The sequence below is a fragment of the Leucoraja erinacea genome, chromosome 11 (genome assembly GCF_028641065.1).
Source record: "Leucoraja erinacea ecotype New England chromosome 11, Leri_hhj_1, whole genome shotgun sequence".
NCBI classification, from domain to species: domain Eukaryota; kingdom Metazoa; phylum Chordata; class Chondrichthyes; order Rajiformes; family Rajidae; genus Leucoraja; species Leucoraja erinaceus.
The window spans coordinates 34,519,190-34,543,686 of NC_073387.1; the positions used below are offsets into that span (position 1 = coordinate 34,519,190).

At 40.6% G+C, this 24,497-nt stretch overlaps 1 protein-coding gene across 2 annotated transcripts in view; it reads left to right on the plus strand.

The window, feature by feature from the left end:
* sh3pxd2b (SH3 and PX domains 2B) overlaps positions 1-24,497 on the plus strand; it is a 224,228-nt gene that overhangs the window by 76,838 nt on the left and 122,893 nt on the right. For both annotated transcript variants that reach the window (XM_055643008.1, XM_055643009.1), the window contains exon 4: positions 23,330-23,406. In XM_055643008.1, the coding sequence (XP_055498983.1) occupies positions 23,330-23,406 (77 nt within the window). The remainder of the gene's footprint in view (positions 1-23,329; positions 23,407-24,497) is intronic.

Sequence of the window (24,497 nt, forward strand, 5' to 3'; positions counted from 1 at the left end):
TACTTACTTTTATCTTTTCCTGTCATTTTATTTTCTTTCCAATTGGTGTTGTAAAATTTGAACAATCTAAACCCACTTATGGTCATGAAGAAATACTTCTAGGTGGTCTAAATCTTTAAACCTGTACAGGTTGGGAGCTGTCTTTTGTTTTAAAGTGGTCACGTTTCTTGCCTCTTGTGATATCTTCAAATGAAGAACATATGTAGTGCCTACAAGGAAACCAAAGTACAGTCATTGAGATCAATTGTAGCCACTACACAACAGAGAACTTTTATGTCATGGCTTTTGCATAGAAAAGTGCCTCAAGATGCTTCAGAAAAGAAAACAAATGTGTGCCAAGTCTTTGCGGGAATGTGAGGAGAGCTGGCCAATAGTTTGATTGCAGTGAAATATTTAGAAAAGGCTTTGATGGATGTGGAGGAAGTTCCCAAAAGCAGCGTAAAAATGGCTGAAGGCGCCTCTGGTGTGCGTGGGGAGCAAAATATTTGCAGAGTTTGAGAAACTCGAGGGCACTGAGATGGGTGTAAAGCAAGCGGAAGTTTGACACCTAGGGCGTGGTGAGGCTTTGGAGTCCATTCTGGCAAGCATAGCTGAGGGAACCTTTGCGTGGAGGACATTGAAGACAATGGAGTTAAGGCATTTTGAAATTTGTGAAGTTGAAGTTAATTAAGAAGGAATGGGGAGAATATAATTGCAATTGATGATCACACGTCGTAGTGGCAATAACTGCAATGCAATATTGTTTCAAACGGAGGACTGCGAATACTTAAGCAAACAAAACTAAGAATGACGTGAGCATTAGGCTCAAAGTTGGAGAAAATGATGAGGCAAGGGAAGAGATGTTGCCAGGTAAATGCCAGATTTAGGATGAATAAGAGGCTGTGTACTCGTAAGTGGTAGAAGGGAGGAGATGTACATCACACATTTTGTCAATTGTGTCAGGAATCGAGAGTAGGATCTCTCTGTGCTTTTCTCACTTAGTGTGTGATGCGGCTGGGGGATAGGGATTTAAGGAGATGTTGTGGGAGAACTTGATGTTGTCCTTGAATGATGAATTCAAAATTAGGTGCCTGATGAACTCCATCCTGGGATCTACATCATCCACCTTCCTAACTATATCAGCTGAAGTATGGCATGCTTTTAGTTGCTGTCAGCAAAACTTATGATCAGAGTAGAACCACAAAAAAGGCTGGTGCTCGAGGCAAATTTCCCAACTTATCCCAGTAACACAAGAGCTGCCACAGCTGCGCTCCAGCATGCTGTATTAATCTAAAAAGCCCACACTGAGTAGCCAATTCTGCCCATGGAAACTTTCCCAGACTATGTCATCACTTGGAAGCCTGTTACATGCACAGAGTGGTTTAAAGATTGGAGCAGTAGATTGCTGAACCAGGTTTCTCAGTGTACGTATTAAACCTCAAAATCTGTATTCATTGTGCTTCTACTCATCGCCGTGAGTTTCTATTACTGTCCTTATAGATAACGTGTTGCAGCCCTACTGTCGCACACCACAAGCAGGAGCCAGGACTGCACCAAGTGTTTAATCATTGCAATGTACTGCCATTGGGGTGAACTTTCGAACCCTCAGCTGTGTCAGCAACCACCACCCAATTTTTTTCCTCAGATGGAAGCGGTAACTTGAATCCAGATGAAAGTTAGAGAAGAAATTAATGTACTGAGCCATTGATTTTGAATAACATTTATGTAATATGGTTTAATCCATATGAAAATTGTTAACACAATCTTGCATCCACGTGGCATAGTTTTGAGATGCGACTGCCGATGAGATCTTGCTTGGATAATACCATGCAGATTCTTTTCCACGCCTCATTGTATAAAGATATCTGTGACATCCTTGGATCACTTGCTTGGGAAGCCGTCAGCTAAGAAATGAAAGTATTTCTCTCAAATTGTATTGACTATGCGTTGTTAAGAAGTGAAATGGCTTCAATGCTTTGGTGTTGAAATTCAATTAGCATAATTGAATTTCAATGCCCTGGAGGTTCTCTGTAATATGGGCCTGCAAAGAGTTGACCATGATGTGTACTGAATATTTTTCTTGTTAATTTTAGTTAATTTCTCATCTCCCTCAGACATTCCCTTCCTATTTTAGGTACCATGTACATTATTAACAATCAGTTCTGGGTTTTGGTGAAAATACTGTATGAATTGGACCTATTGGGCAGAAGTTTAGAGGTAACATGAGGGGAAACTTCTTTACTCGGAGAGTGGTAGCTGTGTGGAATGAGCTTCCAGTGGAAGTGGTGGAGGCAGGTTCGATTTTATCATTTAAAAATAAATTGGACAGGTATATGGACGGGAAAGGAATGGAGGGTTATGGTCTGAGTGCAGGTAGATGGGACTAGGGGAGAATAAGTGTTCAGCACGGACTAGAAGGGCCGAGATGGTCTGTTTCCGTGCTGTAATCGTTACATGGTTATATTAGGATGGGCACATTGTCTTTGTTCCCCTGATGCTCTTTTGGTGAGAGCTCAGTTGCAAGCATGCCAAATGTCTGGCCTTGTGAATGATAGAAAAGTTATCTGATACCATGGCTGTTCAAAACAAAAAGTAACTTTACTTGTAAAGTCAAATACATGTGAGTATCTTTCGTATGCCCTAGTCAATAACCATACATCATTAAAAACAGATTTAAAAACCTCATTCAGTTTCTATTTGTAAAGGCTTTGTATGCACAAATTGGCTGCCACAGTCCTAACACAGCAAATGATCATGTCTCAAAAAGTACTTAGTTGAGTACAAACAATTTAGTTATCCTGACATATTGAAAAAAGCAAAATAATCGTTTTTTTTCTTTTTCCTCTTCTTGATGATCTCTGAAATAAATATATTGCATATGTTTCCAATTGGTGGTTTTGCTTTGGAGCAAACTCATCATTATAGTTAGTGATCCTGCAGCTATAGCTGGCTGAGGCTTATATTGGTCCCAGTGCTGTTTGAGGTAAGTGTTTCCTTGAGAGCCATGAAAGTGATTTAGAGAGAGTAAAGCTTGTAAATATTTTACCAGTGAAATATATTATGGTAATTAAGCTCTTGTTCTAGAAAATCAATTTAAATTGTAATCAAAAGTAATGCAAAAATCTAGCTTGAGTATATCTGCAGAAATGATAGCTTTCCAATTGTGGTGTAATCAAAGCAGTTACGTATTTGTATTAATGACTACCCTTAATATTGATTCAGCTGGAGATTAGGGAGTTGGGGGGTACAATTTGTTTCCATCAACTGAGTCAATCTTCGTTTGTTGGCAGAAAAGTTATTGCAGTAAAATATTCCAATCTTCTTTCCAGAGAGAAGAACATCAAGTGAGTCTTTGATAAATCAGATTTTATAAAAGAAAATAGTGTTGTTGGGTTTTTTTCCCCCTTTTATTTTTATGCCTGTTCTTCTTCTGAACAAATTCCAGATTTATCGGAAAGAACTGCAGATGCTGGTTTACATCGAAGATAAGCACAAAATGCTGGAGTAACTCAGCGGGACATTTTCATGGGATATTCAATATTCAGGAGGGATAGACAGAAAGGAAAAGGAGGTGGGGTAGCGTTGCTGGTTAGAGAGGAGATTAACGCAATAGAAAGGAAGGACATTAGTTTGGAGGATGTGAAATCGATATGGGTAGAGCTGCGAAACACTAAGAGGCAGAAAATGCTAGTGGGAGTTGTGTACAGGCCACCTAACAGAAGTAGTGGAGTTGGGGATGGCATCAAACAGGAAATTAGAAATGCGTGCAACAAAGGTAAAACAGTTATAATGGGCGACTTCAATCTACATATAGATTAGGTGAACCAAATTGGCAGGGGTGCTGAGGAAGAGGATATCTTGGAATGTATGCGGGATAGTTTTCTAAACCAACATGTAGAGGAACCAACGAGAGAGCAGGTTATTCTAGACTGGGTATTGAGTAATGAGGAAGAGTTAGTTAACAGTCTTGTTGTGCATGGCCCCTTGGGCAAGAGTGACCATAATATGGTTGAGTTCTTCATTAGGATGGAGAGTGACATAATTAATTCAGAAACAAGGGTTCTGAACTTAAAGAAAGGTAACTTTGAGGGTATGAGATGTGAATTGGCCAAGATAGACTGGCAATTGATTCTTAAAGGGTTGACGGTGGATATGCAATGGAAGGCATTTAAAGACTGCATGGATGAACTACAAAAATTGGTCATCCCAGTTTGGCAAAAGAATAAATCAGGGAAGGTAGTGCATCCGTGGATAACAAGGGAAATCAGGGATAGTATCAAAACAAAAGATGAAGCATACAAATTAGCCAGAAAAAGCAGCCTACCAGAGGACTGGGAGAATTTCAGAGTCCAGCAGAGGAGGACAAAAGGCTTAATTAGGAAAGAGAAAATAGATTATGAAAGAAAATTGGCAGGGAATATAAAAACTGACTGCAAACGTTTTCATAGATATGTGAAGAGAAAGAGATTAGTTAAAACAAATGTAGGTCCCTTGCAGTCAGAAACAGGTGAATTGATCATGGGGAACAAGGACATGGCAGACCAATTGAATAACTACTTTGGTTCTGTCTTCACTAAGGAAGACATAAATAATCTGCCGGAAATAGCATGGGACCGGACATCAAATGAGATGGAGGAACTGAGTGAAATCCAGGTTAGCCGGGAAGTGGTGTTAGGTAAATTGAATGGATTAAAGGCCGATAAATCCCCAAGGGCCAGATAGGCTGCATCCCAGAATACTTAAGGAAGTAGCCCCAGAAATAGTGGATGCATTAGTGATAATTCTTCAAAACTCTTTAGATTCTGAAGTAGTTCCTGAGGATTGGAGGGTAGTTAATGTAACCCCACTTTTTAAAAAGGGAGAGAGAAAACGGGGAATTACAGACCAGTTAGTCTAACATCGGTAGTGGTGAAACTGCTAGAGTCAGTTATTAAAGAATAGGATAGCAGCACATTTGGAAAGTGGTGAAATCATTGGACAAAGTCAGCATGGATTTATGAAAGGTAGATCATGTCTGACGAATCTTATAGAATTTTTCGAGGATGTAACTAGTAGAGTGGATAAGGGAGAACCAGTGGATGTGTTATACCTGGACTTTCAGAAGGCTTTCGACAAGGTCCCACATAAGAGATTAGTATACAAACTTAAAGCACATGGTATTGGGGGTTCAGTATTGATGTGGATAGAGAACTGGCTGGCAGACAGGAAGCAAAGAGTAGGAGTAAACAGGTCCTTTTCAGAATGGCAGGCAGTGACTAGTGAGGTACTGCAAGGCTCAGTGCTGGGACCCCAGCTATTTACAATATATATGAATGATTTGGAAGAGGGAATTGAATGCAACATCTCCAAGTTTGCGGATGACACAAAGCTGGGGGGCAGTGTTAGCTGTGAGGAGGATGCTAGGAGGCTGCAAGGTGACTTGGATATGCTGGATGAGTGGGCAAATGCATGGCAGATGCAGTATAATGTGGATACATTTGAGGTTATCCACTTTGGAGGCAAAAACAGGAAAGTATTATCTGATGGTGGCCGATTAGGAAAAGGGGAGATGCAACGAGACCTGGGTGTCATGGTACACCAGTCATTGAAAGTAGGCCTGCAGGTCCTCACCTTATCAGAAAAACCTCTTCCACTTCCCCATCCTCTCCAACTTAAAACTAACTTTTGCTTTCTCTCAGCCTGTTTGAGACGTCAACAATCCACCAATGCTGCTCAGCCTGCTGAGTTCTTCCAGATTCCAGCCTCTGTAATTTGTTTATTTGTTTACTCGCTTTTCTGCTCTCCCAGGTAAGCATGCATGGATAAATGTGAGGTTATCCACTTTGGTGGCAAAAACATGAGAGTAGACTATTATCTGAATGGTGGCCGATTAGGAAAAGGGGAGATGCAACGTGACCTGGGTGTCATTGAAGTAGGCATGCAGGTGCAGCAAGCAGTGAAGAAAGCGAATGGTATGTTAGCATTCATATCAAAAGGATTTGAGTTAAGAGCAGGGAGGTTCTACTGCAGTTGTACAGGGTCTTGGTGAGACCACACCTGGAGTACTGCGTACAGTTTTGGTCTCCTAATCTGAGGAAAGACATTCTTGCCATAGAGGGAGTACAGAGAAGGTTCACCAGACTGATTCCTGGGATGTCAGGACTTTCATATGAAGAAAGACTGGATAGACTCGGTTTGTACACGCTAGAATTTAGAAGATTGAGGGGGGATCTTATAGAAACTTACAAAATTCTTAAGGGGTAGGACAGGCTAGATGCAGGAAGATTGTTCCCGATGTTGGGGAAGTCCAGAACAAGGGGTCAGAGTTTAAGGATAAGGGGGAAATCTTTTAGGACCGAGATGAGAAAAACATTTTTCACACAGAAATTGGCGAATCTCTGGAATTCTCTGCCACAGAAGGTAGTTGAGGCCAGTTCATTGGGTATATTTAAGAGGGAGTTAGATATGGCCCTAAAGGGATCAGGGGGTATGGAGAGAAGGCAGGTACATGATACTGAGTTGGATGATCAGCCATGATCATATTGAATGGTGGTGTAGGCTCGAAGGGCCGAATGGCCTACTCCTGCACCTATTTTCTATGTTTCTATGTTTTGTATGTTTCTATTTGTCGTCATGTTTCTTTCAGTGCCTTTTTTCCAACTGTAAGTAAATATATTAACTTATGTTTAACTCTGTGTTCATTTGCTGATGCAAGATAGCAAGAGTACTAGAGTTGAGCATCCCAGCATCTTGACTGGCAGCCATTTGGAAAAAGCACGAGATTCTCACGCTTCCACCCAAGAATCTTCACCCAGATTTCCATTTATGGAGATATATTGCTTATCAAATGTGAATTTATATTAATTATGGCAATTTAATAGAGATTCCCGGTATTAATGTTGCAAAGTTTTGGCAAAGGCCATAGAGTCAGATACTGTTGGCTCGTGGAACATGCTGTGTGCCTGGGATTTACAGAAAATGACGGAGTCCAAAAGAAGCATAGAACCAGAGCCAAACAGGTCATAACAGGACTGGAAATAAAACTGTTCAAAAGTAGGACGTGGCTGGGAAAGGAACAACTTGGTGGTGTCGGAAATATATCACTAATGTTTTATGAGTTGTGAATCGGTGTTTGATGGATCCCTTGAGCCCACTGTGGTAAATCTGCAAAAGTAACAACTGGTGCAAATGCTTGTTGTTTTATTTGTTTTTAGAAAAGGTGTTGTCCCAAATTTTCCTGGAAAGCAATTACTTAAAAATGACACACTTTGCATTGGTTTCAGTGCTAACTTTCAGAGAAGTTTGCTTGTTTATATTTAATGTAAAAGCTGGTGTAAAATCCTAATACTGGTGTAAAAATTGGTGTAATGCAAATCCTAATACTGTAAGTAAAGGAATTTGAGCTTTTTATAAAAAAATGTGATCTTTTCATGAACAATAGAAATTCTTCCACATTGGGGCAGTTTACTATATCTTTTAGTTGTTTAGTTGGAACAATCAAAACCTTCATTATATGTCTTTAGCTAAAAGAAGTTTAGGGCGGCACAGTGGCACAACAGTAGAGTCACTGCCTTACATCGTCAGAGACCCAGGTTCAATCCTGACTACGGGTGCTGTACGTACGGAATTTTTACTTCTCCCTGTGAACGTCTTTTCTCCGAGTGCTCCAGTTTACTCTCGCACTCCAAAGATGTACAGGTTTATATGTTAATTGGCATCGGTAAGTTGTAAAATTGTTCTAGTGTGTGTAGTTTAGAATATGGGGTGATTGCTGGTCCGCGCAGACCCGGTGGGCCAAAATACCTGTTTCTGTGCAGTATTTCTAAAGTAAGGTCTATAGAGTTAAGATACAGTTACTGTCAAATTCTGATAATCAGGCAAACTGAACTTTGAGGATACCAAATTGGCAGACTTTCCAGCCTATTGGATGTTGTTTCTCTTATTGACCCAATCCAATTTTTAATTTGCTTTTTGTTAAGATGTTGTGCAGTGTTATAACAATTTTAAAATGAATCAGTTAAGTTACTCAACATCGTACCTCGGTGACTGCCAATCACCACCCCCCCCCCCCCCGGACACTTATTATTTTTTATTCAAATAGTTTGCTATGTCGCTCTTCAAGGGAGATGCTAAATGCATTTTGTTGTCTCTGTACTGTACACTGACAATGAGAATTAAAATTGAATCTGAATCTGAATCTGAATAAAAGGCAGAACAATGGGTGGGAGATGAGCTCAGGAACTGGTGCTCCTATAAGTTGGAAGGGAGGGAGCCCAGGAACTGGGTAAGTGGGCAGGATGCCTGGGAATGAGGGACCCTGTAAAGAAGGGAGCCTGAGAATTGGAGACATGGTGATGAGAAGGATAGCTGGGAATCTGGGTCAAGGTGAGCGGGAAGGGAGTCCGGGAACCAGGGCTCTGGTGAGTGCAAAGGCAAACATTACCTGGTGAGTCAGATGCAGAATGCTGGATTTCTGAATAACTGGAGAGTGGATCATCAGAGTATTTTGTAAACAGTGGAGAACTCCAACATCTTAGCAAAGGTAAAGGAGAATAACCTATTTCTCATTTACAATTACATGAGCAATTGAAAGGGTGCGTTCCTGTTAATATTCAGAAAGATTAATTGCATGTTCTCCCTAGCTGCGAGATTTAGGCAAATTTGAATACTATTGTCAAAAATCTGTCTGTTACCAACATTAATGCCTGGCGCTCTATTCAGAGTGACCTAATCTACAACTTCAATCTCTAAAACTGTCATGGGGGGGGGGGGTCAGGGAAATAATTAGTAGAGAGTATTCAAAACAGGATGAACAAAATGCTCATTCTGTGGGGAGTTGTATTAAGAAGCTTTAATAAGTTGGTCACTAGAGTGTGCAGTCTTTACAGAAATAGCCCAGCTACAGCATTGGGTCTGTTTGCATGAATATTAGTGTCTTTATCATGGAATAAATCTATTCTGTTCTCTCGGGTAGCAACCTAGTGCTGTGATGATTTTAAAATTCCTTCAGCTCTGCTGTGACAATTTTATTTTCAGAAATATGTAGGAAGGAACTGCAAATGCTGGTTTACACCGAAGATAGACACAAAATGCTGGAGTAATTCAGTGGGCCAGGCAGCATCTCTGGAGAGAACAAATGGGTGATGTTTCAGGATGAGACCCTTCTTCCAACTCAATTTATCAGTCTATCTTCAGAAATATGACCAGATATTTTGGGGCTATCGCGAAGTCTTCTTATTGAGTCCACACACAAGATTAGTTCAGCCAGAGCTGAACACAGTTCTTGGCATCTTTATACAATGGTGTCCGTCTCATGCTTCTTGTGCGTGGTGGTGGAAAGATTGGTGAAAACAGGGCCGAGACGCAAATGTTCTTTCCTTGACCCCTGTCGTGAAGTAAAACCTCTATTAAATTTTTAATTTAAATAAGTTATGCAGATTTCAAATTTTAAAGACAATTTCAGGTGAATTACAGGAATTTAAATGTTTTCTTGCATGAAAGCAGTTAAGTGATCAGCTCCTCATTGGATGACCTGCCTGCCTTCTCTAGGAGAAGGTGACTGAGCACAGTAATGCTGAGTAGTACAGGACAAGCTGAGGAAATCAAAAAATGTGTTCTGTGGCTCCGGAAGAGGAAATCCTTCAAGATTTTCTTTGAATGGAAAATTACCTTGTGTGGTCTTGGACCCATGACATAACACATTTGCAACTTGAGCTTGGATTGTTCACATTTTATCATGGCGACAGGATGCACGGTTTCTCTGAAGTGCCTGACGGAACATCCAGTGTGAAGCTCTTGAACTATATAATCATTTGCAAGGTTTGGGCCACACGAAAGGATGTAGGATGCGAATCAGATTTTACAGATAATTGCGTAACTCATCTGTCTGACCGCCTAAATATTCGCAGCTGTAATTGTTTATATTTTTGGACGTCTGACAAGGCTTTGCCTAGAATTCATAGGCTCCTCAGTATGAAGCGATGTTGACCTAAGCGCATATATATTTAGGTGATTATTATGTTTGAGTTTGTTCAATGTCGTAACCACACTTGACATTAACTTTGGAACTGTCTCTGGAGCCACCAGAACACTTGTGGTCTTCTGTTTGTTTGGTCTGTTGGATAAGGAGCAGTGAGCTTTGGAAACGGCACCAAGATTTTTGTTGGAGAGCTGTACATTTTAGCAGAATACCGTTATTACTGTAGTTGCAGTTAATATGGCTCTTTAAACTTTTTTGAATTTGGATTTGTATTGCAAGATTTCAATGTTCCCAAGAGAAGTTATTTTTTCAAAACAAAATTGCATTGAAGATGTAAATGAACACTTTCCAGCATTTAGTGAACACTCACAGGTCATGTATTCTTGGTGAAAGTTCATAGCTCAAGTATTCTTAGTGAAAGGAATAAACAGTAACAAATAACTGTATCAGCTCCTACCCCACAGAACTCTATCTCTATCTACCTTCATTCCATCTTATGCCCACCCCCCGACCAGTCTCTTCCCACCAATCTGAGACGCTTCACATGCCCTTCAACTATTCAATAACTATCAATTTCCAAAGCCCCATTGTTTCATTTTTATCACGGATGCTCAATCCTGTTACACCCCCATCTCCCACCTGGAAGGTGTCAAGACCATGTGGTTCTTTCTTGAATAGAGACTTGTTTGCTTTCTTTCTACTAACACTCATCTTTGCCTGGCAGAACATGTCTTCGCCTTCAACAACTTTTTTGATACTTCGCAATTTCTCCAATTAAAAATGTAGCCATAGGCACTTGCATGGGCCCCAGCTATGTCTGTTTTTTTTTTTTGTTGGTTACATTGAACGGTCCTTGTTCCAAATATAGACTGGCACCATCCCCCGACTCCTCTACTATATTGATGACTGCATCAGAGCTGCCTCTGATACCCTGACAGAACTTGGTGATTTCATTAACTTTACCACTAATATCCAGCCTGCCCCCAAATTCACTTGCACTATCTCTGACATCTCTTTCCCTTTTCGTGATCTATCTGTTTTCGTCACAGGTTACAGATGTCTACTGACATCTACTGCAAACCCACCGACTCACACAGTTATCTGGACTACACCTCTGCCCTCTCAACATCTACCAGCGGCTCCCAGGATGAGGCTTTCCATTCTGACATCTGAGATGCCATTTTTCTTTAATCAACAAGGTTTCCTCCCTGCTATCGTAGATGGATCCCACAACCATGTCTCCTCTGTGTCCTCTTGTTCTGCTCTTGCTCCCTTTCCCCTGCCCTGCCCCCAGACGGAACAAGTATAGAGTTCTTCTGGTCCTTTCCCTTCACTCCACCAGTCTCCACATCCAACACATCATTCTCTGACATTTACGCCACCTGCAATGTGATACGACCATCAATCACATCTTCCCACCCCAAACCTTCTGCAGAGACCCCTCCCTCCATGACACTTTGGTTTGCTCATCCTTTCCCACCCAAACCATAGATACTTTCCCCAGTCAACATAGGAGATATAGCACCTATCCCTATACCTCCTCCCTTGCACCTATCCGGAGGCCTCATCAGTCCTTCCAAGTGAGACAGAGGTATACATACGTACACCTCCTCTCACCTCTGCTACTGCATCTGATATTCCCAATGTATATGCCTGATATTCCCAAGGTACCCCCTTTGTAGAATAACAAGATCAAGTGTAGACTTGGCAATCGTTACGCTGAATACTTGCACTCAGTCTGCCAAAGCCTGGTGGATTACCTGGATGCTAAACATTTTAGCAACATCCTCTTCCCATTCTCATACAAACCTTTTTGTTCTGGACTCCTCCGTTGTCTCAAATGTTGCTTTGGTAGCTTACTACCTAATGGTAAAACATTGAATTCTCCAATTTTAGGTAACTAACCTACAAACCGCTACCCCACCCCCCTCCCCACCTTTACCCCACACCCTTTCATATGCCCTACCTGGATATGCATCCATTTCTCCCCTTTCCCTTTCACCTATATTCCACCTTCTGGGTCCACAATCGGTTCTTCTATCCTTATCTCACGCCTTTTTATCTTTTCATCTCTGGCGTTTATCCAAACATCTGCCTATCAAAATCAGCATCACCTGTATCGGTCTGAAGAAGGGTTTCGGCCCGAAACGTCGCCTATTTTCTTTGCTCCATAGATGCTGCTGCATTCGCTGAGTTTCTCCAGCAATTTTGTGTACCTTCGATCTTCCAGCATCTGCAGTTCCTTCTTGATCACCTGTATCGTCTATCATTTGTCAGTGTTTGGCCTGCTCCTCCTCGCTTCCTGCTTTCTCTTCCCACCCCACTCCAACATATTCAATCTGAAGAAGGAAGCTGACCTGAAGCATCCTCTATCCATGTCCTCTAGAGATGCTGCCTGACCCACTAGAGTTACTCCAGTACTTTGTGTCTTTTTTCTCAAATAAACCTTGATGTCAGACTACTTTCTAACTTTGCAAAACCAGTGGCAAAAAAAAATCTCCCGATTGTAAGCTCAAAAGGCCAGGATACCGCAGTTATGTTGCTTAGGTTTTGTTAAATGGGTACATTGAAATGTCCTATTCTTGTTCCATCATTTAGCAATCATTAAATATTGCAAGATTGATCTAACCATTATCCTCTCCACTGCAGTACACTACTGTATCAAAGCCAATATTTGTAATGGAACTATAGAATAATCATCAATTTGTTTGATGAATACATCGTCGAACCCTCTAGATTGATCCAATTTCCTTGCACTTTTTCCTGAGGATAAACATTTATACTCAAGTTCTTGTTCTTTAAAATCTGTCGTTGTCTTTTATTTCCAGCATCTTTACAGACACTGAGTTTCAGATCACAGCTACATTCCCCGCTCCTCTCACTAGCCCTTGCTGATTTCCCTTGCATTGTTTCCAGAGCTGCTTATACTTTGCCTCCACCACCGCTGCTCATTTAAGACTATCAGCTTTCCCTGTGATTGATGAAACAACAAGGTTATTGACCTGAAGCAGAAAATACATTTGTCTCTCCACATGTGTTGTCTGCATTTACAATATTCAGTTTCTTATTTCAGATTTACCCTATCTGCAGATTTTTGCTTTTGGATTAAATATTTACTGTATTTGCTCTTGCATAAATGATAAGGTTTCACACTTTTAACTGCTCTCTTATTGGAGTAGCAATAAAATAACCTCTTACAGTAATATTGTGTGTCAATGGTACCGTTTTAAAATTCAAATGATAGACACAAAATGCTGGAATAACTCAGCAGATCAGGCAGGATCTCTACTAATGTTTGGGGTCGAGACCATTCTATTTCTTGGCCCGACTAGCCTTGGAACAAGTTTTGTGTTCCCTGTAGTCAACCAGAACTTGTCTCTCATGAAGATTTGTTAATGTCTTTTTTGCCTTTTTACCTTTTTCTTTATCTGGGGGAATGTGTACTCCTCCTGTCAGTCTAGACCATTCAATTGTTGCAGAAGAAATTATAAATGTCGCAGTTATATATTTATATATGAAACAGTTTGTGAAATTTTCTTTCTGTGGCAGTGGGTCTCGAACCAAAATGTCTTCGTAATACTTAAAACAAGGATGAGCTTGTTTTAAATAGGTCAGCTCACCAGCTCTGACTTGCACATGATGACAAATGTATTTATTGGCATCTTATGCAGCTTACTCTGACTTTATTCTCTGTTAAGTAAAAGTGCGCTTCTGCCTGCCAGCGTTTCTTGGGTTCTTGAAATATACTAAGACCACTGCACTAAACAAGAGCTTACTAGTAGATTGGTTCCTGGAATTCTGATTTTGTTTTGCTGCATGCTATGCACAACCCTGAGAGACTTGTTGATACGTGTTTTTTTGAAAAGCATTTGAAGGTTATATTTGAGATTTGCAATTTGTGCATTTAGATGAGCTGGACACATACAACTCTTCATTTGATTTAATCACTCCTATAAATGTGTTGCCTTTTGTGTATGTTCATAAATATCTTGGCAGCATGTAAACTTACTTTGGGTAATGTGAAAGCCATTTTGATTAGTGTGCATTAAATAGACACTGGCACCTGACAGTTTTTGTACAAAACGATAGTTGATGCACACACTAAGCTAAAACATGAGTGCAGTTCTACAAATTTGTCTCGCCGTTTAACTCGATAACCAAAAGTCTTTTGAAGTAGATGAGGCATGTTTTATGATGTGCAACGTTTGTACTTTTCGGTTCAAATGAGCAGTTATACATGAGGAGCATGTAGTTCTCTTGGCTTGGCTAAAACATGTCAAAATGGCACCAGTTGGCTAATTCCAAATAGCTGCCAGTGTAACTGAGTCGTATTAGCTGTGTGACACAGAGGTCTGTTCATCCCTGCTGGTTATTTTATTAAAACTATAAATATGCACTATTCAAAAAACAAAATAAACATTTGAAATGAAACGTTTCTAGGGTTGTATGTGACTCTGCCAATTGGAGTGATTGCTGTAATATAATCATTTATTATAGGTTTCCATTGCATTTGTCTTTGCCAGTTTTTTTTCTGTTATTTTTCTCTCCAGAGAGTGCTGGCTCCTGATTGAATATAGTTCCATGAGCACTGGTTTGTCTCAAGTACATCGCCAAGTAACTGCCTGCAATCTGTTAAAGACACTGAGTGGTGATGACTATTTAGTGGTGGAGAAAAACTGATCTAATCCCAGTTCTGTCCATTCCCCTACATCTACAAAGTGAACTTTCCAATATGAGTCACTGGAAATCAAACATGAGAAGGGATCATCGCTTTTTCCCTCTGCTTGCTCCAGAGACCCAGGGATCGCTTACACTGTCCAGAGTGTTGCTTTTGCTTATTGCTAATTGTGAAAACGAATGCTTTAATTGACACCGGTTTGAAGCTAGAAATTGTTCACTGAGGTTTTACAGCAGAGAACTTGGAAAAAAATTGTAATTGGTTTGTTGGAGAGACAAGGAACTACAGATGCTGGAATCTTGAGTGAGTAACAAACTGCTGGAGGAACTCAACAGATCCAAACGCATCTGTGGAGGGAAACGGGACATTTCAGGTTAAGGTCCTTTTTCAGATTAGTTTGCTGTTTCTGTTGAAAGTACAGCAGGTTTGTCAGCATCATATTCACCAAGTGATAAATGTTTTGGATATAACTCATTTGAATCATCTCCATATTGCTTTGAAAAAGATTTAGATTGTTTTATTTCCACTTTATCAGTTCAGACTTAAAATTACATAATGCAGAACTGTCTTCAAAAAGCTTTAAGGGGCAGTCCCACTTGGTTGACCTAATTGCCGAGTTTAGAAAAGTTTAGGAGAGTTTGAAAAAAATGTCATGTTGAAGACCTCTTTCACTATGTAGAAGACCTCCTTCGACTATGTTGAAGACTAGCTTTGACTCCCTACGTCTAGCTACTACTAACTTCGGGAAAATTGGACGTCGATCTCCTTTGACCTCCCTTCGACTATGATGAAGACTATCTACAACTACCTACGACTAACATGTCGACCTACTACGACCTATTACGACTAAACCTACGAGTAAAAAAAAGTATTGTTTTTTTTCATTGCGACCTTTTATTACTCGCGGGCATTTTTCAAAGTTGAAAAAGACTCAGCGACCTAGCTGAGGCCTCAAGTGCACGGGGACTACTCTCGAGCATAAAGGAGAGTTACAAAGACCTCCTGGGACCTCGTGTTAACCATGCTGCGACTATGAATCGAGGGCGAACTCGCCAGAACTCTCGGATTAGGTCGCCCAAGAGGAACATCCCCTTTACTGCCTCAAGGACATGTAGAAGAGAGCTAACATTAAGAGCGCTGCTAGGAATGTGGATGTTCCTTATGGAGATTTAGGGGTAACTGCCTTGAGGCACTATAAACCACCGTTTCCCTTGACTCCCATTTCTCCACACCTAATCTCTCCTCTCATAGTGTCCATGCATTATTTTTCTTTAAGAACACTTCTGTCCTTGACCTACATGACCTGTTTAAAAGCTTTTACCCTGTTGTGTTCAGTATTATGTTTTCTGGTTGTTGCTCCATAATGTAATGAGTGATTTAATTTTTTTTGCATCGATGGGCACTTTTATAAAATGTTATTGCATTTGTATTTGCAACAAGTGATTCATTTATCATACTTCCTCCATCTTCGAATCCATGTTGTTATATCTGTTCTGAGGGCCAGTGATGTTAGGCTTGAACAAGCGTAGGATGTGAATGAGGTGATCATTGCTTTCGGGTTTCTGAGTGTAGGGAGGACTCGTCAATGGTCTATCTTGCTACAGGATTTGTATCTGACTAATGACATGAGCGATCTAAAAGAACGCTCTGGAAAGGACATAAGATCTGCTCAGGAATGTACATTCTGTCACAAGGGCATAACTGACAGCAGCAGAATTAGGCCATTTGGCCCATCAGGTCTACTCTGCCATTCAATCATGGCTGATCCATCTCCTCCTAACCCCATTCTCCTGCCTTCTCCCCATAACCCCTGACACCCATACTAATCAAGAATCTATCTGTCTCTGCCTTAAAGATATCCATTGACGGCCTCCATAGCCTTTGGCAAAGAATTCCAAAGATTCACCACCCTTTGACAAGAAATTCCTTCCCATCTTCCGAAAGGAACATCCTTTTATTCTGAGGCTATAACCGCTAGTCCTCGACTTTCCCACTAGTGTAAACATCCTCTCCACATCTGCTCTATCCAAACCTTTCACTATTATGTATGTTTCAATGAGGTCCCCCCCTCATTCTTCTAAACTCCAGCGAGTACAGGCCCAGTGCCACCAAATGCTCATCCTATGTTAACCCACTAATTCCTGGAATCATTCTTGTAAACCTCTGCACCCTCACCAGGGCCAGCATATCCTTCATCAGATATGGTGCCCAACATTGCTCACAATACTTCAAATTCGGCCTGACCTGCGCCTTATAGAGCCTCAACATTACATCCCTGTCCTACCAGTGGGACACGCCCACCATAAAAGGAGTGGCAAGTGGTTCATAGGATGCCAGCTTGAAAATAACACCTGATCCCTATTCACTGCCTGGTGACATCCTCTATACATCTCTGTCTTACCTCCAGCAGCACTGGCTCTTAATTCAAGCTTTTGTGAAGTCCCTTGTTTAATGACTTCTAGAAGTTCAAGTACAATGCATCCATTGGTTCCCCTCTCTCCATTCTAGATGAAAGTGCCTCAACAATCTCCAAGATATTTGTCAGACACATTTTCCCTTCCTGAAGCCATTCTGACTCTATTAGATTAATTTAAAAGGATTTAAAAGCGGGTGTGTTTGGAGTATTTGAAAGCAGCAGATGGATGAGTGAGCAGAGCTTGTGCTGGTTAGATTACAATTCTGGAATATTGTGATAATTAAAAAAAAATCATAACCTATTGCCACAACTAGCAGATTACTTAATTCAGATACTGCAGTAATATTAAAACTGTAGAGTTAGAAAGTGATACAGCATGGAAACAGGTTCTTTGGTCCACCAACTCGCTAGAATTTAGAAGAGTGAGGGGGGATCTTATAGAAACTTACAAAATTCTTAAGGGGTTAGATCTTAAGTGGTGAATCTCTGGAACTCTTTGCCACAGAAGGTAGTTGAGGCCAGTTCATTGGCTATACTTAAGAGGGTTAGATGTGGCCCTTGTGGCTAAAGGGATCAGGGGGTATGGAGAGAAGGCAGGTACAGGATACTGAGTTGGATGATCAGCCATGATCATATTGAATGGCGGTGCAGGCTAGAAGGGCCGAATGGCCTACTCCTGCACCTATTTTCTATGTTTCTAAGTCCGATTGACCATCAATCACTGTTTACACTAATCCTGTGTTAATCCTATATATTTTAATTTCCCCACATTTCCTCCATCCACAAATTCTACCATTAACCTGCATAATTTGGGAAGTTTATTCTGGCCAATTAATCTATGGATCTGCCGTCTTTGGGATATGGGAGGAAACTGTGTAGGTCACAGGGAGAATATGCAGACTCCACACGGACAAGGTCAGTCAGGATAGAAGCCAGGTCTCTGACACTGTGATGCAGCAGATGTGCCAATGTTCCAGCCTACTTGTTGCATGTCAATGTGATAGAATTTAGTTTATTATTGTCATGTGTATTGAGGTACAGTGAAAAGTTTTTTGTTGCGTTCTAACCAGATAGTCAAAAACTATACATGATCAGGTTACAGTCAAGCTGTCCGCGGTGCACAGATACAGGATAAAGGGATTAACATTTAGTGCAAGATAAAGTCTGATTAAAGACAGTGGGAGGGCAGATGTTAGGTGAGGTCTGCTCTCTAGTTGGTGACAGGATAGTTCAGTTGCCTGTTAACAGCTGGGAAGAAACTATCACTAATTCTGGAGGATACATTTTCACCCTCTGTACCTCTTACCTGATGGGAGAGGGATGAAGAGGAGGTGAGTATCAAAAGCCCACTTCAAGGAACACGCCCCTACTGCTTGAGATGCGCACAGTTTCAAATACCTTGTTTCTCCTTTTGGTACAATATCAAGCTCGGAGTTCCCAGCAGTTTATAACTAACCCTTGCACAGATTTCCAGAATTACTTTTGCTTTCTGTCGTCAAGATTTTGATATGAACAGAGCCAAATGTTGCCTTGGTATTAAGGGCATTGAAACAGCTCATCTCAGCTCTATGTGCTAACGTGAACTGCAGCTGCAAGAGGTTTGGACTATTAAGTCTCACTTAAGAGCACTGACACCTTCCATTGTTTATTGATGACTGCTGGAATGGCAATCAACATTTTCCTGCCTATTGGAGGGATTTCTGAATGCATTTCTTGTCAAAATAAATGGGAGTCTTGCAATACCAAGGAGCTATGTACAAACCTGTTCACATCTTATTATGGGGTTTGTTTTACTGTTGTTGTTTTTCCAGCATTGTGCAAGAAAGATCTGTTTCCTGTGTTTCTGCTATAGCAAGGAGCAGGTGGGTCAGTGGCTCTGTTTATTCCTCCGTGATGCAATGTTGTAATATAAATAAATCTTAACTTCACCATTACTCATAACCTGTGCTATGGGCGTAATGTTTCTATTAACCTGTGTAGAGGCATACTACTTTTGATCAGAATCTGAAACGTAATTTAAACATGTGTTTGACAATATTTCTGCATAGATTTAGATTTGGATAATTGTCAAATACACCAGGGTGCAATGAAATTCCTATCTCACACGAAACCCACTAAGTCCATACAGTAAAGATACAACAAGCCAGCATCTTCAGTTCCTTCCTGCACAATTAGTATAACAACCAGTGCAAAACAGCAGAATAGTGCAAGATATTAAAGTATAATAACGGAATAACTGAATGAGGTGGTGTTAAGACGTGGCAGCACCTCTTGAAGGGGTACGTGAAAGGGGTGAATGGTTCAGGAGTCTGATAGCAGCAGAGAAAAACTGCTCTTAAGCCTCATGTCTGAGCTTTTAAGCACCTGTATCTTCTCCCAGAAGGTAGAAGAGAGAAAAGAAAATGGCCAGAACCAAACACCCTTGGCCATATCTCCAGCCTTCCTGGTGGAATGCACCTGAAGATGGACTGGATGGAAGAAAGTGATGAGCCTGTGATGGATTAGGCAGTGTTGATTCCTCTCTGCAGGTTCAGGTGGTCAAGAGCAGAGCAGTTGCCGTAGCAATTGGTGTGCCATCAGAATATGTACCAGAGCGTATCTGTAGAAGTTCAAGAATCTTTACAGATGTCTGAAAAAAAGTAAATATGTTTTCTTAGTCGTGTGGAGCAATGAGATTGCAATGTTGGTGATATGGATGTCTTGAAGCTGTTGACTATCTTTACACTAGTTTCCTTGATGAGCACCAGGTTGTTCACTTACACACCCCCCTCCACCCTCCCTCATCTCCTTGGGTCAACGGCCAACTCATTTTCTACCTGCTGATGTTAAGTGCGAGGTTGTTGTCCCAACACTATGACGCAGAGTCCTCCATCTTTCGCTTGTTTTTCACGTTATTGTTGCAGCCAGCAACTATCATTGGCAAACTTATAGATCGGGTTGTAGTTACACATGGCCACACAGTCACGGGTGTACAGGAGGTATGTCTATGGACTGAGCACACACACCTGAGACACACCAGTGCTGAAGGTCAGGGTGAAGGAAATGTTATGACCAATTCTAACTGACTGAGGTTTGGCAGTCAAGAAGTCCAGCAGCCAGTTGCAGAAAGAGGCTCCAAAACCAAGATTGAGATGTTTAGCGATGAGCTTATTCGGTATTATGGTGTTGAAGGCTGGTCTGTAGTTAATGAGTAGCATTCTGACATTAGGTTTTCTTATTATCAAGGTGATCCTGAACTGAATGTAGTGCAAGGCAGATAATATTCTCTGTAAATCTATTTTTTTGTATCGCAGGAGGTGTAGATTATCGGGAAGACTGGCTCAGATGTGGGCATTACAAATATTTCAAAGCACTCTGTTATAGTTGATGTTACAGCAACTGGGATATAGTCATTGAGATTGAAACACAGACAAGTACCTATTTGATTGATTAACCCATTTAACTCTGCGTCAATGCTTACACTGGTCACTTTACTTATGGACTGGATAATGGAGGCTTTCTTGATGAAGATGGGGACGGAAAAATGTCAAAGTGAGAAGTTAAAGATGTGGGCAAAGAATTTGTGGTCAGTTGATTGGCATACAATTTCACAATCTAAAAAGGAGTACATCCAGGCCAACTGCTTTTATAAAAAAAAAAAAAAAAAAAAAAAAAGTTTATCCTTATGAAAGAGTAAATTATTTTCTAAACACATTAAGGTGGTATAGTACCATTTTACTCTCATTGGTCATATGTAGGCACTGATGGAGAGTGTTAAATGAATCAATCAATCAAATAGATTCTGGTGGTAGACACAAAAGGCTGGAGTAACTCGGCGGGACCAGCAGCATCTCCTGATAGATACTGGTCTGAGTTTCAGTTTTGACGAACAATGCAGAACTCCAGTAGAAATATCAGGATTTTTTTCCAAGTTACACTTTAGTCTGTTGGATAATATGTATCTTCATTGCTAATATGAAATGTGTGAACTTGGAAATATTTTGGGGGAACTAGCTGATTAAGGTTATGGTTGGCATTAGTATATTAACTTGAGGGATATCATTACATAAATTTGAATTGTGATATATAAACATACCAAACCTATACCAGCTCTTCTGTGAAGCAGAATTATTCTATTGCGATTGATTTTGGCTAGAAATGAAGATGTAATTATTCATGATCCAAAATATACATAGCCTAAATATACAGTAACTACATTTCACAGTATCAAGATTTTGAAATTTTAGTATCTCAAAATAAATTCCTCTTTCAATGTTGCATAGTTCACAAAGTACTCTGAGGACAACATAATCCACAAATGCCCTCTGCTCATTATAATTATTCACATATTTAGGATTAGTTTTTATGTGTACTTTTCAATGGGATCGTTGTATTTTTTTAATTCATTTTTCTGGTAGCTGGGGATTGTTGAAGAGCCTGTCCCACTAACGCGACTTTCAGCAACTGTTTTCAACCTTCAAGCTCGTTGGCACTTGCCTGAAAAACCTCGAGCTGGATCGACCGTCAGCGATGAAACCGCAAGCTGGATCGACCATAAGCGCGCTCGCACACACACACACACACACACACACACACACACACACACACACACACACACACACACACACACACACACACACACACACACACACACACACACACACACACACACACACACACACACACGGAAAGCGGGGGAGCGCTGCCTTGAACTGCAGTGAAGATACTCCCACAGAACTGTTGGGTGGCAAGGTTAGAGTAATGAAGGATCAGCAATATAATTCCAAAGCATGATGGTGTTTCACTTGGAAGGGAATGTCGATAGTTTTCTCATGCACATGCTGTTCATACTACTTGGTGGCAGAGGTCATGAGTTTGGCTGGTGGGGGGGGGTTGCTGTTAGAATAGCATGGGACAAATACCTACAGTGCATTTGTAAATGGTACGCACAGCAGCCGAAAATGCATCTTTAGTCTGATGGGTAGGCTGTCAGTCCAGTAGCCTGCTTTGTTCCGGATGGTGTTTAATGTTTTCAGTATTATTTGAGCTGTTCCATCTTGACGTCGGTATCAGCTGTATATTGAATTTTATATTTTTTTAGAGAAAGAGGATATGAGCAGTTTCCTCTGTGTAACAAAAGCAGAATGCTGGATGTTGAAGTACTCATAGTTTCTGACAAAACAAATCAAGAAGTGCTTGGCCATAAACAGTGAATTGACCAATTTAAAATATTTTCTTGCCCATAGGTGGAAGACAAAATGGTCATATATTTTCTGCAATATTCACTCTGTGTTTCGCAAAATGCCTATGTACTTGACAGAAGTATTTAAAATGATTTAAATATTTTATGTGCATGATCTTTGGTTTTGTTCATTACACTACTTTGTCTCAAATGCCTCCTTTATCTCCTACTCTATTTCAAGTAACTTGCAAGAAAGTAAATAGCTTTATATAGAGTATTTAAAATATTTTTAATTGTATTGAGCAGTTGGTCATTTGAGAACACTGAGTCATTGAGTCACACCACATGGAAGAACCCCATTTGGCCTACCATGTCCATGCCGACCAGTTGGGACCCAGTAACCATATAACCATATAACAATTACAGCACAGCACGGAAACAGGCCATCTCGACCCTTCTAGTCCGTGCCGAACACATAATCTCCCCTAGTCCCATATACCTGCGCTCAGACCATAACCCTCCATTCCCTTCCCATCCATATAACTATCCAATTTATTTTTAAATGATAAAAACGAACCTGCCTCCACCACCTTCACTGGAAGCTCATTCCACACAGCTACCACTCTCTGAGTAAAGAAGTTCCCCCTCATGTTACCCCTAAACTTCAGTCCCTTAATTCTCATGTCATGTCCCCTTGTTTGAATCTTCCCTACTCTCAGTGGGAAAAGCTTTTCCACGTCAACTCTGTCTATCCCTCTCATCATTTTAAAAAACCTCTATCAAGTCCCCCCTTAACCTTCTGCGCTCCAAAGAATAAAGCCCTAACTTGTTATTTACTAGATTATTTACTAGATTTCTAATAAACAATCACCTTATTTTGTTCAGGACTCGAAGGTATTTCTAAGAAATATTTTTCAAGTGGTGTTGGACGAGGTTTTAGTTACATTATGCATTTCTGGAACTAGTAGCGGTGTGTAGCTATTCCCAATGTAAATGTGCAAGAATGTAAACATATGACTTAAAGTAAGAATATTGATGCGGTGAATAGGTGCTGTTTGCTCCTGACCTTCAGGCTGAGAATAAAAGCTGTTTTATAGATGCCATTTGCTGAGCAGGTGTGATCTTTTTTTATTGCAGGTAAAATCCTCTTCAGACGAAGTCACATCAGGGATGTTGCAGTGAGGCGACTGAAGCCAATAGATGAATACTGCAGGGTAAGTCTCTGCCGAAAGTTGGAGAAAAAAACCCTGAAAATGTTGCGTTCATTTCTTTTTTTTTCCCCAATTTTGCGACGTGTTTGTTTTTGTAGTCAGACCACAGTTGAGACATAGTAGGTGGCAAACAGGAAAGTGCAATAGTGGAGTTCTGTTTGAAATCATAGATTTGCCAGGTCTGTCCCAAAATACACTAATAAATGCAACCATGTAATCAGTTACTCCCATTTAAAAACTTAGATATGAAAGGGGTCTTATTTTCTGTTCCAAGAAGTTAAAACGGAAAAGAGAAAATAAAGTTATTCTGTGACTGACCTACTCTTGCTCTACTTTAGGGTAAAAACGGCTATTTCTGAGTTCAAATTTCGGTAAAACTCTTGATTATCAATTCATGCCTTCTGAATTATTAGAGTATAAGCCAAGAGAATTCATGGAGTATATCCAACTGAATCAGCTACCTCAGTGCAAATTCTAATCGAAGTAAGTGCATCTGATTAAAAATGTTGATTTCACTATCAAGATATAACGACGGCCATGAAACAAATTGACCCGAGTGCTAAAGTGACACAGTTGGCCACACTATTCTCCAGTGTCTCCGCTATTCTCCTTTGACATCCAGCTGACTGACCTCTGGTTCCTTTCTTTCTCTGTCCAGTTGAAGCCAAGGAATTCCAAGCAACGGTTTTCCTTCTCATCCTGTGACATCACAAGGATCTATCCTTGATTCTCATCTATATGTTTCTGCCAATGTCAAGTTACACATATAGGCAGCACACATCCCACACTACTAATTTTGTGATCCTGTGTAATCATACTATTTGTTTTACAAAAATATCATGTGAGTTGAAACTTCCTCCAACTAAATATTGGGAGGAGTTTGTTATTTTTTTTTCTTAAACTCTTCCTTCCCTACCCATGGACTCCATCCCCCTTCTTGAAGATTGGTAGTAATTGACTGTCCAGGATCAGGTGGTTATTTTGATCTAGAGATGAGCATCTCAAAACATTTCCCATCAGCTGCTGAGGCCGTTGATATTATCTTGCTGGTCCCTTCTCCAATCATGGCTCGTCTGTTATTGAAACATTTAACC